General features: G+C 36.8%; 1 protein-coding gene across 3 annotated transcripts; it reads left to right on the forward strand.

The window, feature by feature from the left end:
• The first annotated feature begins 1,914 nt into the window (after positions 1–1,914).
• On the forward strand, positions 1,915–9,685 carry LOC128655327 (transcription cofactor HES-6). 3 transcript variants are annotated; one of them, XM_053708976.1, is made up of 4 exons: positions 1,915–2,088; positions 7,113–7,199; positions 7,551–7,632; positions 8,183–9,685. In XM_053708976.1, the coding sequence occupies exons 1-4, from the start codon at positions 2,002–2,004 to the stop codon at positions 8,557–8,559; spliced, it is 633 nt and encodes a 210-aa protein (XP_053564951.1). In that variant the 5' UTR covers positions 1,915–2,001; the 3' UTR covers positions 8,560–9,685. The 3 variants fall into 3 exon arrangements, with proteins under 3 accessions (XP_053564951.1, XP_053564953.1, XP_053564952.1); XM_053708978.1 differs by lacking the exon at positions 1,915–2,088 and adding an exon at positions 2,092–2,202; XM_053708977.1 differs by lacking the exon at positions 1,915–2,088 and adding an exon at positions 2,251–2,656.
• The last annotated feature ends 3,766 nt before the right edge of the window (positions 9,686–13,451 follow it).

Here is a 13,451-nt window from a genome sequence, read left to right on the forward strand (position 1 = left end):
AATCCACTCTCTCATTCTTTCCCGCCTTGATTACTGCAACTCTGTCCTCTCTGGTCTCCCCACCTGCCGCCTAGCTCCTTTACAATCCATAATGAATGCCTCTGCCAGACTCATCTTCCTTAGACGTCGCTCTTCATCTGCTGCACCTCTCTGCCAATCCCTTCACTGGCTTCCTCTTGCCTCTAGGATCAAACACAAAACTCTCACTCTTACATACAAAGCCCTCAACTGCACTGCTCCCCCCTACATCTCAGACCTTGTCTCCAGATACTCTCCCTCCTGTCCCCTTCGCTCTGCTCATGACCTCCTACTCTCCTGTCACCTCATCACACTCCCGTTTACAGGACTTCTCCAGACTGGCTCCCATCTTGTGGAACTCTCTGCCTTGCTCCACAAGACTCTCTTCTAGTTTTAAAAGCTTCAAGTGCTCCCTAAAGACTCTACTGTTCAGGGATGCATACAACCTACGCTAACCTTTCCTAATACCAGTTCCTCTCCTCCATTGCTATCCCCTGAACCCCCTTAGCATGTAAGCCTAAAAGTCCAGCTGTTTGTAGATCACCTTCTTAAGAGCTGACTACAACAGTGCAACTCTTGGCAGGGCCCTCTACCCATTTGATCCCTATAATTGTTTCGTTGTACCCCCCCCCCCCCTTTGCTTATAGCGCTTGCAGGAATCTGTTGGCGCTCTACAAATAACCGATAATAATAATTGGTGCCAGCACACATTTGTCTATTGTAATTGGCTGACTAGATGTGTTCAGCTAGCTGCTAGTAGTGCAATGCTTTTCCTTCAGCAAAGGATAACAAGAAAATGAAGCAAATTTGATAATAGAAGTAAACTGAAAAGTTGTTTAAAATTGTATGTTCTATCTGAATCACAAAAGAAAATGTACAGGTTTCCTGTCCCTCTAAAGTACTAATGGTATTATATTAACGTGTATACCCCTCATAAAGCTACTGGGGAGCAATAGACTTACTGTGCAGGTATGACCTAAGATTATTAATAATTCCCAGTGAAACAGCCAACATTGTAGTTCACATACCATTAGCATTTTAGCAACACTTCTGAAGTCTGTTTGCAGAACATGAAACTGTAAAAAACAAATAATGCTTCAGAAAGAGCACTATATATGTTAAAACATTTTGCATGAGAAATGTTAAGTTAAAGGAACATGAATGTGCAAAAATTAAATGCTCTAATTTGTTAGGGCATTTTATTATTGCAATATTGCTTGCACATAAACAAGAGCAGCAATGCCCTAGTGTGACCTAGTTAAAGACATCTGCTGGAGTCAATGACAAGAACAAATGTGTGTAGTCACCAATCCACAGCTAACTCTCAGTAGTGTATGGATGCTGCAGAGGATATTTACATATGCACAAAGGATACCAAGACCACAAAGTAAATTTGATAAGAGGGGAATCTAAGAGTGTCTTAAAACTACATGCTCTATATTAATTATGAAAGTTTAATTTTGACTATACCATACCTTTAACAAAAGGTGCATCTCACTGGCTGACTAAAACATACATAACTTTATTGGTAGAATGTTTCATGCTTGTGGTATGTGATTGGTTAAATACAGCAACATCCTTTTAACAAAAAAAAAAATGTAAAATACATTACAGAAACAAACACGAAAAAATAGTATATTCTACCTAAACAAAGCTACTACAGCGCACTGTATGTTGTAAAACCCGTAGACTGTCTTGGCATGCTGTTGCTGCTACAAATCATCAAACATAAGCCGATGTGACTTTATATACTCACTCATCCTGATAATGCGCATTGCGCATGCTGAGTTTGAGTCTAAACGCCGCACAAGGCACAATAGAATTATTGCGGGCGGCGTCTCTAACCAAAACATTTGCTTCTACCATCGCCTCCTCCTGCCCTTCCAAGCAGCTGCCGCCAGGGACAATAGAGCTGATCCCATTTGTCTACTATCTACGTGACGTTTGCGGAGGTTCCATTCACATGTAAATGAGGCGGAATTTATGGAAACCGCGAGCAGCCGCATTGTGACGTCACAAAGAGATCTGGGGAACGTTCTATCCAGTCACATGGATCGGGGGGAGAGACAGGTGAGCGATATATATACAGTGAACAGGCATTAGAGTCGTACAGGGATCTAGGGACGAACTTTGTACATACATACATATAAAAATATAGGATCCATGGAGCGAGTGGACAGACAGGTGAGGCGTATAACACTGTATTTATATCGCACGGATTAGACCGGAAGGTATTGGAGAATTACAATACATTATATCAATTTTTTACGAATCAGGAGGCCTGACGTTAAATCATAATGTAGCAAACTCTGCTGTGCTAGTTTGCTGCACATTACATTGCGATTGTTAATGCCCGAAAGGCATTCACAGACCAGCAACAAAGGTCAGGCTGACTGCAAGATCGCATCATTGTTTCTGCTTTCTACAAGCTTGCCTACTTCCGATCACCGTGTGTTCCTACTAATCGTGTCCATTTAAATCCTGGATCTCTGGCTGCATCTATACAAATGTCAGTTTTTAGTCGGAATCTCTCAATGGATCTGGATTGTGTTATGAATTGGACTCTTGAATGGGCAACGCCAAATTTAAGTCATACAATAAATATATCACTTTGAAAGTGGGACATATCGTCCTGATGGTAATATTTGAGCATACTTTTTTTTTTCTTATGAAGCAAGAGGGGACCCCAAAGGTCTTGTTATTGCTATATGTTTTGCTTCTTACCTCTGGGACCCTCCACTCATAGCAGAACTTCTAACAAAAGTGATACATTGCAAGCTGTATTGATATAATCCACCATGTACGTCCGTTAATAATATTAGTGGAATATGTCTGAGTAAACGTGTAGTTTTCATAGTACAATAAGGTTACATTGCCAAGTAATTTGCTATAAGGTTTTACGTTGATTTAAGATGAACTCTTTAATGTGGTTCCTGCAGCTAATTAGTAATGTTCTGTTGTTTTGCTTTATTTAAGAGAAATACATGTGCATTTTCCTGTAAATGGAAATAAAATTCACATTTCATATTTTTTGTGTGTATCTCTGTTCAGTAGACTTTGAACCAATAAGTTTTAATACAAAGATAATTAGGTTGCTGCAGTAACATCATTGAAGTGTATTGTTTTTTTGTATACTAGTTATGGTTTCTTGTGTTTTATATATTAGTTATAAAGCCTAGTTATTGTCCCAATTTATATATATATATATATATATATATATATATATATATATACACACATACATTTAATCTACATTGCATAATCTCATTAGTGTACATTTGTCAATCTCCTTATTAAAGGGCAAATATCAATGTATTAACTAAAGATGTGTATATAGCACTGTTTATACTACTGAAACATTTCTGTTAACAGTACTGACAAAGGGGGTAGATTAGCAAGTCAAATAGAAGTATTAATTTAAGTGTTGTATAGAACTTAAATAACATTACAGGTATGAAATAAGGATATTGTGTACTGTAGTGTATAGAATAACACAAATCCAATTGTGCATAATACATATCACCCAAAGTTATTTTGTGCCCATATTATGGCACAAATTATCCCGAGATTCTATTGTCCTGCAAAAAGCTTTATTAATATGCAGTGTTGGATATCATAAAATTATTAGTAGGAGTAAAATATGAAAATTGCATTTTGAATAAAGTAAACTAGTAAGTTTGTTTTCATAAAATGTGTGTGTATATGTGTGTGTGTGTGTGTGTGTATATATATATATATATATATATATATATATATATATATATATATATATATATATATCATTTTATTTATTTTTTCAAAAAGACTGTGTGATCCATATTCATTTTCACATCAACTGTATTAAAGGGGCACTAAACCCCCCAAAAAAATTATTTCGTGATTCAGAGCAGCAACTTTCTAAATTACACCTATTATCAATTTGTCTTCGTTCTCTTGCTTTCTTTATTTGAAAAAGAATGCATCTAAGTTATTTTTGGTGTTCAGAACCATGTAAAGCACTTGTTTATTGGTGGATGAATTTATCCACCAATCAGCAAGAACAACCCAGTTTGTTCACAAAAATGGGCCGGCATCTAAACTTACATTCTTGCATTTCAAATAAAGATACCAAGAGAATGAAGACAATTTGATAATCTGAGTCAATTAGAAAGTTGCCTAAAATTGCATGCTCTATCTGAATAACAAAAGAAAAAAAATTGGGTTCAGTGTCCCTTTAAAATTAATATGGATCACTGAGTCTTTTTGGAAATTATTTATAATATTTCAGCCAAAATTGAAATCCACATGGATGCATTTCAATTTTGAATAGAAGCATTTTTGTAATGTACATGCATTAGCAAAAATGCTTCTAATAAAAGCTAAAGCTGTTTTAAACGTGTATTTATTATGCAACATGCACTAGCATTTTAAACACAGCACTTGCTCGGAGAGCATAAGGTGTCTGTAGCATCTGGTAATGACTCTGTTTGTTAATTGCTGACATGATACAAGCCCCATTGGCGCTTTAAGGAGCTGGAGTATTTAAAATGCAGGTGCAGTGACAATATCAAGCTGTGGTTCACGTGCACATGCAGAGAAAATTGTTAACATCAAAGCAGCGATAACTTTCACTAGAAGCATTTTTGCTATAGCATGTATATTGCAAATATGTTTCTATACAAATATGTATTTCATCTATGTGCATTTAAATTTTTACCATAATGTGCTGTGTATACTGAAGAACGTGTCTCAAAGTGTGTTTGTGTGTGTATGTATATATATGTGTATCTATATATATATATATATATATATATATAATATATGTGTATGTATGTATATGTATATATATATATGAACTGGCTTGTTATAAAAATCCTCTGAAATGCTGTTAAAATGGTTTTTTTTATGCAAATGTACACATTGGTAAACCAATAACGAGGCAGATATATGCAGTCACCAATCATCAGCTAGCTCACAGCTCCTGAGCCTACCTAGGTATGCTTTTCAACAAATAACAAAAGAACAAAGCAAATTATATGATAGACCATTGGGAAGTTGTTATAAATTGTATGCTCTATCGGAATCATGAACGGAAACTGTGTTTCATGTCCTTTTTTAATGTCGCTTTAATTGCTATATCATTGTTTTTCCATAGCCAATAGTTTGTCTTATTCCCATTTACTTTCTGTAGGTCTGTAACGCTTACATCTGTTTGTTTTAAGCGCTTCCAGGTGCCACAGGTTAAATCTTCAAGGTGCTTCCTGGTTCTGCTTACTTTGCAATATAATCATTGTTAGACAGCAGGGTAATTAAAAAAGGCACTGTAAGCTTGATCTAGATTTGTATAGACCTCTTTATAGCTCTCTCATCCAATTAATGTTGATGTCTATTTCACATAGGTGGGTCTTTGATCCTCTGAATGTGTCTTTAGTGGTAATGACCTGCTTTAGTGATTTCTCTTACATTCTCCCTCCTGCTGGTGAATTTATCATATCTATAGTCATTTTCTCCACAACTAGTGTAATTTGATGTAAATTAATGCCTGGGCAACTTGCTAAATATTATGTGCTTTTACATGATGTACACAAAATCCTTTATGGGGCACCAGGAATCCTGTATATTTGTACAGTTTTGTATTTGCTGTTAAAGTGAATGTAAATTTTGATGCTAAAGTGCCCAGTTTTTAAAAATACGATTAAAAACAGGGGCACTTTAATTCATCAAAATTTACATTTCACTCCTGTTGTGAAAAAAAACTTACCTTTTCATCTTGACAGCAGCTCTAGCTTCCTCCACCCTTCACAAAGCCTCTTCCTGGGTCTAAAATGAGGAATCCGGCTTCCTCCAATCACGGCATTGCATTAGACACTGATTCCCTGGGGGGGGGGAGTCGTGATTGGAGGATGAGCTATCCATCATTTCTGACATCAGAAATGGCTTGCATCGACCGGAGGAAGCTGGAGCTGCTGTCAAGTTTAAAAGGTAAGTGTTTTGTGTTTTTTCTTGGTTTTTTTTCTGTTCACAACAGGAGTGAAATGTAAATTTTGATGAATTAAAGTGCCCCTGTTTTTAATCTAATTTTTAAAAACCGGGCACTTTAGCATCAAAATTTACATTCACTTTAAGTTGATTGATATGAAGGGATGTGAAATTATTTTTAACTTGCCACAAAAGAGAGCATTTAAAAAAAAAAAAAATTCTGGATGTCCCTTCCCTGAATGAACATTTTGTTTCCATCCTTGTGGAAGCGTGTCCCTCTTAACAATAAAACAGGGAGAATTCTCCCCATCGGTTAGTGGGCAGTTTTAGGAATTCCCATTCACTTTTCATCTAGCTTTTTACCTATCTTGGGGTGTACTGAGCAGAAGGACTCATTTAGAATTTTGAGTGTCATCAGTATAACCTGTACAAGAGATTCAAACTAATTAGACATGAAAGCGATACTTTACATTTTGATGAATTCTGTCTACTTGTGTGCAAGTTATAATTGTTTTATTTATAGTGTGTATAGCATTTTTTTTCTACAATTTCTATACCATTTTAACCTATAGTAATGTAGACTGGGAATAGGTAGGAGTGATCATGTGTAGTTTACACTCCCATATACAGTACAGTGCATTCCTGTGTGGTGTTGCTTCATGCATGTGCATATAGCTGGTTATTTTTATTTTTTTAAAATACGTTGATGACATAATTTTGTTTTTGCTGCTTTGTTTTATGTTTTCTATGGGTATGGTACAGTAGTGTAGTGTGTCAAACAGCGCTACCACCAGCATACTTTTTCTCTTGTGAATAGAAATATAAGAAGTTGTTCATTTAATGTGCATTAATATGCTCCTGCGCACACTGCTGTTGGTTATTTGAAGCTATATGGGTGCTATAAATATATAGCACCGCTTACTGGATCAGCAGCAGTTTCCACTCTGGACCTGCAGAGCTCTGTGTGTTCCGAGGTGTGCTTTAACTATGTGTTTAACCCCATTGCGGGGGTTAAACAGAGTTGCAGTGTCTCTAAACATCCATGTTGTAAACTTAGGCTAAAACTTTCTATATAGTTGTGTTTTTAATTCAGCAATCATGACTCCAGCTCCCTATATTTTTTTTTTTTCTTCTAGATGAGGAAACCACTGGTGGAGAAGAGGAGAAGAGCAAGGATTAATGAGAGCCTGCAGGACCTGCGTGGGATTTTAGCTGACACAGAGGTCAGTAAAACAATTTGTTTTTCAAACTTAAATTTGTATTGGGATTTTTTTTTTACACAGTTATAGAACAAAAGTACAAATATAGATGTAACCTAATGCAGTGTCAACCATAACCGAATCAACAATATCCTCAAATTTAGACATCATAAACCCCATAGGACACCCCAAAAACCTATCTGTTAAAAGAAAACATATTATGCTGTTGTAACGGTTAGACATGTTTCAGATTTATTCAGTAGTCTGAATAGAATTTGTGATGCACCCAAAAAAAAATTACACAACTCTCACAATTTACCTTTAAATATATTCACCAGTGTCCGTAAATGCATCCTAATGTCTCATCTTTATTAGTTTCAGGCAAAGATGGAGAATGCGGAAGTTCTGGAGTTGACCGTGAAACGCGTGCAGCGGATACTGCAGAACAGATCAGCTGGTGAGCACTTGTACCTCTTGGAATTGATAGAGATAACTGTACAGCCTTATCCTTGTTCACCTTCAGTAGCAGTTTGTTTACCTTTTGGCTGTGAGCATTTTTGATAACTTTCTGGGATTTTTAACTGTTACATTTACTTTTAAAACACTGATCGTGGCAGTGCTGTTAAGGGGACATTGTACACTAGATTTTTCTTTGCATTAATGTTTTGCAGATGATCCATTTATAAACCCATCTGGGAGGGTTTTTGTAAAAATGTATAGTTTGCTTATTTTTTTTAAAAAACATTGTGCTGATTTTCAGAATCCTAACAAAGCCCCAAAGTTTTAGATGTATACTGATCTCTGTCTCCTGCTAGCTCCTGTCCCGACCTAACCTCATTAACAGAGCTAAACTGTGAGCTTCTAAGTATGTTTTAGAAAGGTTTTATACTGGATATTTAGATCGGTATCTCTGCATATTATTCTTTATAGTAGTGCCTTTTACATGCAGTTATATGAAAATTGGTGTATACTGTCCCTTTTTAATTCCACGCTGTTTTTGCTTACAGAGGCTGACCGGTTGCAGCGTGAGGCCAGTGAACGCTTTGCTGCTGGATACATTCAGTGCATGCACGAGGTTCACACTTTTGTGTCGAGTTGCCCGGGTATTGATGCTGGCTTGGCAGCTGAGCTGCTCAATCATCTTCTGGAGTCTATGCCCCTCAGTGAGGGCAGCCTGCATGATCTTGTCCTGGATGTACTGATGGACACTCCAGCCAGCGACAGTGTTTGTGGGATGAGCATGTTGTCATCATCCTCTGGTGAAGACAGCTGCTCTGATGTTGAAGAGGGAGAGGCACCCAAAGCTGAGCTGAGAACAACACCGGACAGTGAAAGAACCCCTGAAATTCCGCCACCTACCCCCTCTATGTGGCGGCCATGGTGATCTTATGGAAAATGTAGAGTGTGAGGGACCTGTGCTCAGAAAGACTGGAGAGCTTGCCTGTATGTGTTACCTGCACAATGAACTGCAGATGAGCCAGCATATTTCATGCATACATATTTGGATCTCCCATACTGGAAGTGTTGTAATTCACAGCATGATTGAGTGTAACCAGTTAATACATGTTCTTTTACATCACTGCTTTTTTGGACCAAGTCTCACTCCTACTTCTGCCATAACAATAGGATCCTATACAGAATCGCTAAGCATATGATTGCTGCAGGTTCCAGGACTACAGATGCATTATAAACGTACATAATAATGTATGTTCATTACCAGATGTTAAGATTTATAGCAATACCCCATGTATGATATATCTGTAGAGTTTTCATGTTATTGTGTAGAGGTACTTACATATGACACACTTCTGTCTTTCATCACTGAAGACCATTCATGATTTATATATTATGGGATTCCTGGTGTATTAAAATATGATCGATCCCCCAGTGTGCAGGTCCGGCTCCCTAATGAATGCACAAGGACCTTTGATTACCAGAAGAGACTGTTCATTCTGGTAGAGAAATAAGCAAGATTCCCTGATACACGAAGGGAAGCAATGTACAGGAAAGAGTTAGTTCTCTCAGGCTGTGTTTGTATAGTAATAGTGGGCGTCTCGTTCCTAGGAGGGATGTCTAGTGTTTAGATAACTTGAGTTCTACCTTCAGTGAAGGAGAATAGAGATTTGTTTGGATACCGATTGAAGGGTGCTATAGGAAACAACCATTTTCTGAATTTGCAGGAATATGTGTATATTAGGTTGGTAATGTGTTGTGTGGTGTTTTTTTTGTTTTTTTTTTAATAGAATGTTGTCAAATATTACCACTTTGGTTGGGATCAGGTGTGCAGTCTGTGATGCACTTGTGTCGTTTAAAAAAAAAAATTATATATATCCATTATTAACAGTTTTTTGCATCTTTCTGGCAAGCACTTATTTTTTTATGTTTTTGTTAATTTTCTCATCCCGGAACTTAATGTTTTTTTTTATACTAAAATATAGTAGTGTGTTTTGGAAAATGAATAGTGCTACTGTGCATTAATATTGATAAATAAATTAATATTCTTTTGGTCATTTTTGTCTTGGTAAAGTTTCTTTATTCCAGTAGTAATGCAAATTTCACTAAGTAATGTGTGTAGGTTTTTTTGGGGGGGGGCAGGGGGGGGGGAGTCCTTCATTGTTGCTATACAGAAAGTTATGGGCAGGATTTAAATCTTTAATATCCATTTGTTTCTGTGCAACAACATCTAAAATTGCCAACTCAGAACTTAACTGGTTAAATGTTGGATGAATATTTACCTAACATTTGTGCTCTTGGTTTACATTCATGCACAATGCTATATATAGTTGCACATCAATATTAAATATGAAAGGCACAAGATACTGAGATACCTTAAACTTGACAAACCTGGGAGCCACAGGCTCCTAGAATTTTTTACCCCTGGCTCCTAACCGTTTGGTTTCTTCTTCATTTACCTATATACAAATATCACTGTCTGGCTCATTATTCTTACTGGCTCCTAAATTTTTAATAGATTTATCAACCACTACACTAAACACACATTTAAATTTAAACAGATCAAATTGTATTAGTATATAGACGTGTGAATATCCCCTGGCATTAAATGACAGAGAGAGGTTTTCCCCCATGCCATTTCAACACCTTGATAATAAGGGGGATGTAAATGGGAGTCGGCAAAACAGAGCCTCTTTTAAACCCAGAATGTTCAATGCAATTCTAGAAATGTTAACACTTTAACACCATATAAACATTAAGAATCTTTGAAGGAAACCACTGAAAGAAAACATAATAAACTAGTCTGATAAATCAATCTACGCAAAGACGTAGCCATCTCCCAAGCAACTCTCGGAAGAGATCCTGTGAATGTGACAGTTACCAAGTATGAGTATAGAGTGTTTGCCATAAAGGCATCAGTCAGCAGGATAAAATTCAGGACAGACTGAAGCTTCTCAAACATGACACCAGTGTAAAACTTACATTACAGTCTAGTCAAATTTAAACTTTCATGATTTCAATAGGGCATGCAATTTTAAACAACGTTCCAATTTACTTCTATTATCAAATTTGCTTTGCTCTCTTGGTATTCTTTGTGGACTAGGTAGACTCGTATGTTAATTTCTAAGCTGTTGAACTGCCTCTTATCTCAGTGCATTTTGACAGTTGTTGACAGACACTGCTAGTTCATGTGTGTAATATAGATAACATTGCGCACACTGCCGAGGCGTTATTTAAGAGTCAGCACTGATGGGCTAAAATCATTGTCTGTCAAAAGAACTGAAATAAGGGGGCAGTCTGCAGAGGCTTATATGCAAGGTAATCACAGAGGTAACAATTGTATTAATATAACTATGTTAATTATGCAAAATGAGAATGGGTGGGTAATAAAGGGATTATCTTATCTTTTTAAACAATAACAATTCTGGAGTAGACTGTCCCTTTAAGACACTTCTGACTAATCTAAATGGATGGATATATAGGGTTAGCGATATGGGAAAAGCAAAAATAAAAGATTAAAACTATGGGGTCTATAGAAGGTAATCCTTTACTCTTAATAATTAGGGACCCAAATACCACACATTGAATTTAGACATTTTTATCCCACTGTCTTAGCCGCTGAAAGCATGACCATATATAATATACTGAGTGATTGATGCATACATTGTATCAATTTTTGTGTTTAAAGTAAAAAAAAAAAAATAGAAATGACAAATATACATTTTTTTTTTGCTTAGAAAATAAATCTTATATCAATCGTATATGTTATCATAAAAGTATGTTTATGTAAACTATGTATATATAATTTTTTTTTTTTTTCTGTAGTGGAGACCCACCCCACATTTTGTCTGGAGTGTAGCACCGCTTTCCTCCCTCTCCCTTTATTTTTTTTATTTTCCATGGGGTAGGGCCCTCCCACTCACTTCCCCTCCTTTGCTTGACCACTCACCCGTCTCCCAGATCCCCTCCCGCCGGCACCAGCAGTTGATCGTTAGACGGTGATGCACACAGTGTTACAGTCTGTAACAATCTGGCATCTGCCTTCAAATGGAACTGGATCGGTTCCATATGCGGGCAGATTCCTGGAGTTATACATGCTACAGGGTGTGCAGGGAGGAACATGAATTTCAACCCTGGAAATCACACAAATAGTGACACTGACCAGCACTATTCATGTTCCTCCCTGCAGCATGTATAATGTATAAGTGTCTAGGAAAACATGGCCATGGTGGCAAACCTACTGATGGAGCTTCTATATATATATATATATAATGTATGTTGTGTGGTTTTCTAGAGAAAGAACCACACAATGTATATATACATGTCTTAAGGGGTTAAAGGGATATGAAACATTTTTTTTATTTTATTATTTTAAGCAACTTTCTAATTTACTCCTATTATCAATTTTTCTTAGTTCTCTTGATATCTTTATTTGAAAATCAGGAATGTAAGCTTAGGAGCTGGCCCATTTTTGGTTCTGACCCTGGGTAGAGCTTGCTGATTGGTGGCTAAATGTAATAAAGGTTTATTTTGTTTTAAGATACGTTCTTTCATGTAATTGGCAAGAGTCCATGAGCTAGTGATGTATGGGATATAGAATCCTACCAGGAGGGGCAAAGTTTCCCAAACCTCAAAATGCCTATAAATACACCCCTCACCACACCCACAAATCAGTTTTTACAGACTTTGCCTCCTATGGAGGTGGTGAAGTTTGTGCTAGATTTCTACGTTGATATGCGCTTCTCAGCATTTTTGAAGCCCGATTCCTCTCAGAGTACAGTGAATGTCAGAGGGATGTGAAGGGAGTATCACCTATTGAATGCAATGGTTTTCCTCACAGGAGATCAATTTCATAGGTTCTCTGCTATCGGTCGTAGAGATTCATCTCCTACCTCCCTTTTCAGATCGACGATATACTCTCATATTTCATTACCTCTACTGATAACCGTTTCGGTACTGGTTTAGCTATCTGCTATATGTGGATGGGTGTCTTTTGGTAAGTATGTTTCATTTACTTAAGACACTCTCAGCTATGGCTTGGCACTTTATGTTTTAATATAAAGTTCTAAATATATGTATTGTACTTATATTTGCCATGAGTCAGGTTTATGTATATTTCCTTTTGCAGACTGTCAGTTTCATATTTGGGAAAGCATTTCCAATAAAATCTGTTAATATATGTAACAAGGTGTAGAATAAACTTGAACTGAATAATATTAATATACAGTAACACTGTAGTCACAGTTTTTATTCATACCACCTGTAGAGATATGTGTAAGTTGCTGTCTTTAAGGGACTGTAAACACTTTGTAATTACCAGCCATTTATGTTGTGCTGCTATAGAACAGTAAACAAATTAACATCCTTTTTACTGCAATTGTTTTCCAATAATCAAATTCCACCCACCATTTGCTTTATTTTATGGAGCCAATCTGGGCTTTAGTTTGCAGACATCAAGGCTAGCCACTATCATACAGTTGTTATCAGTTAAAGGCAATTAGGGGTATATATGTAGCAGGGTAAGCCTGGACAAGTCAGCAGAATGCATATCAAGTTCCCAGGATTAGAAAATCATAACTATTGAGAGCTAAATTACTTGGAAACTGGGTACAATGAAAAACGAACATGTATTGCAAAGTTGTTTGATTTTAAATAGGTAAACATTTATATAAAAATCCCTTTTAACAGCTAAACCCTGTACCTTGGTGGTCGTTCACATGCTCCAGAAATAGGCAAAACTGCTCTATATCGCTCCATAAGTGAGGCATGCCGTACTAGCACAGCTTTGCTGCTTTTGGCGAAGCTGCACTAGTAAGATCCTTA

This window comes from Bombina bombina, chromosome 4 (assembly GCF_027579735.1).
Source record: "Bombina bombina isolate aBomBom1 chromosome 4, aBomBom1.pri, whole genome shotgun sequence".
Taxonomy (NCBI): Eukaryota; Metazoa; Chordata; class Amphibia; order Anura; family Bombinatoridae; genus Bombina; species Bombina bombina.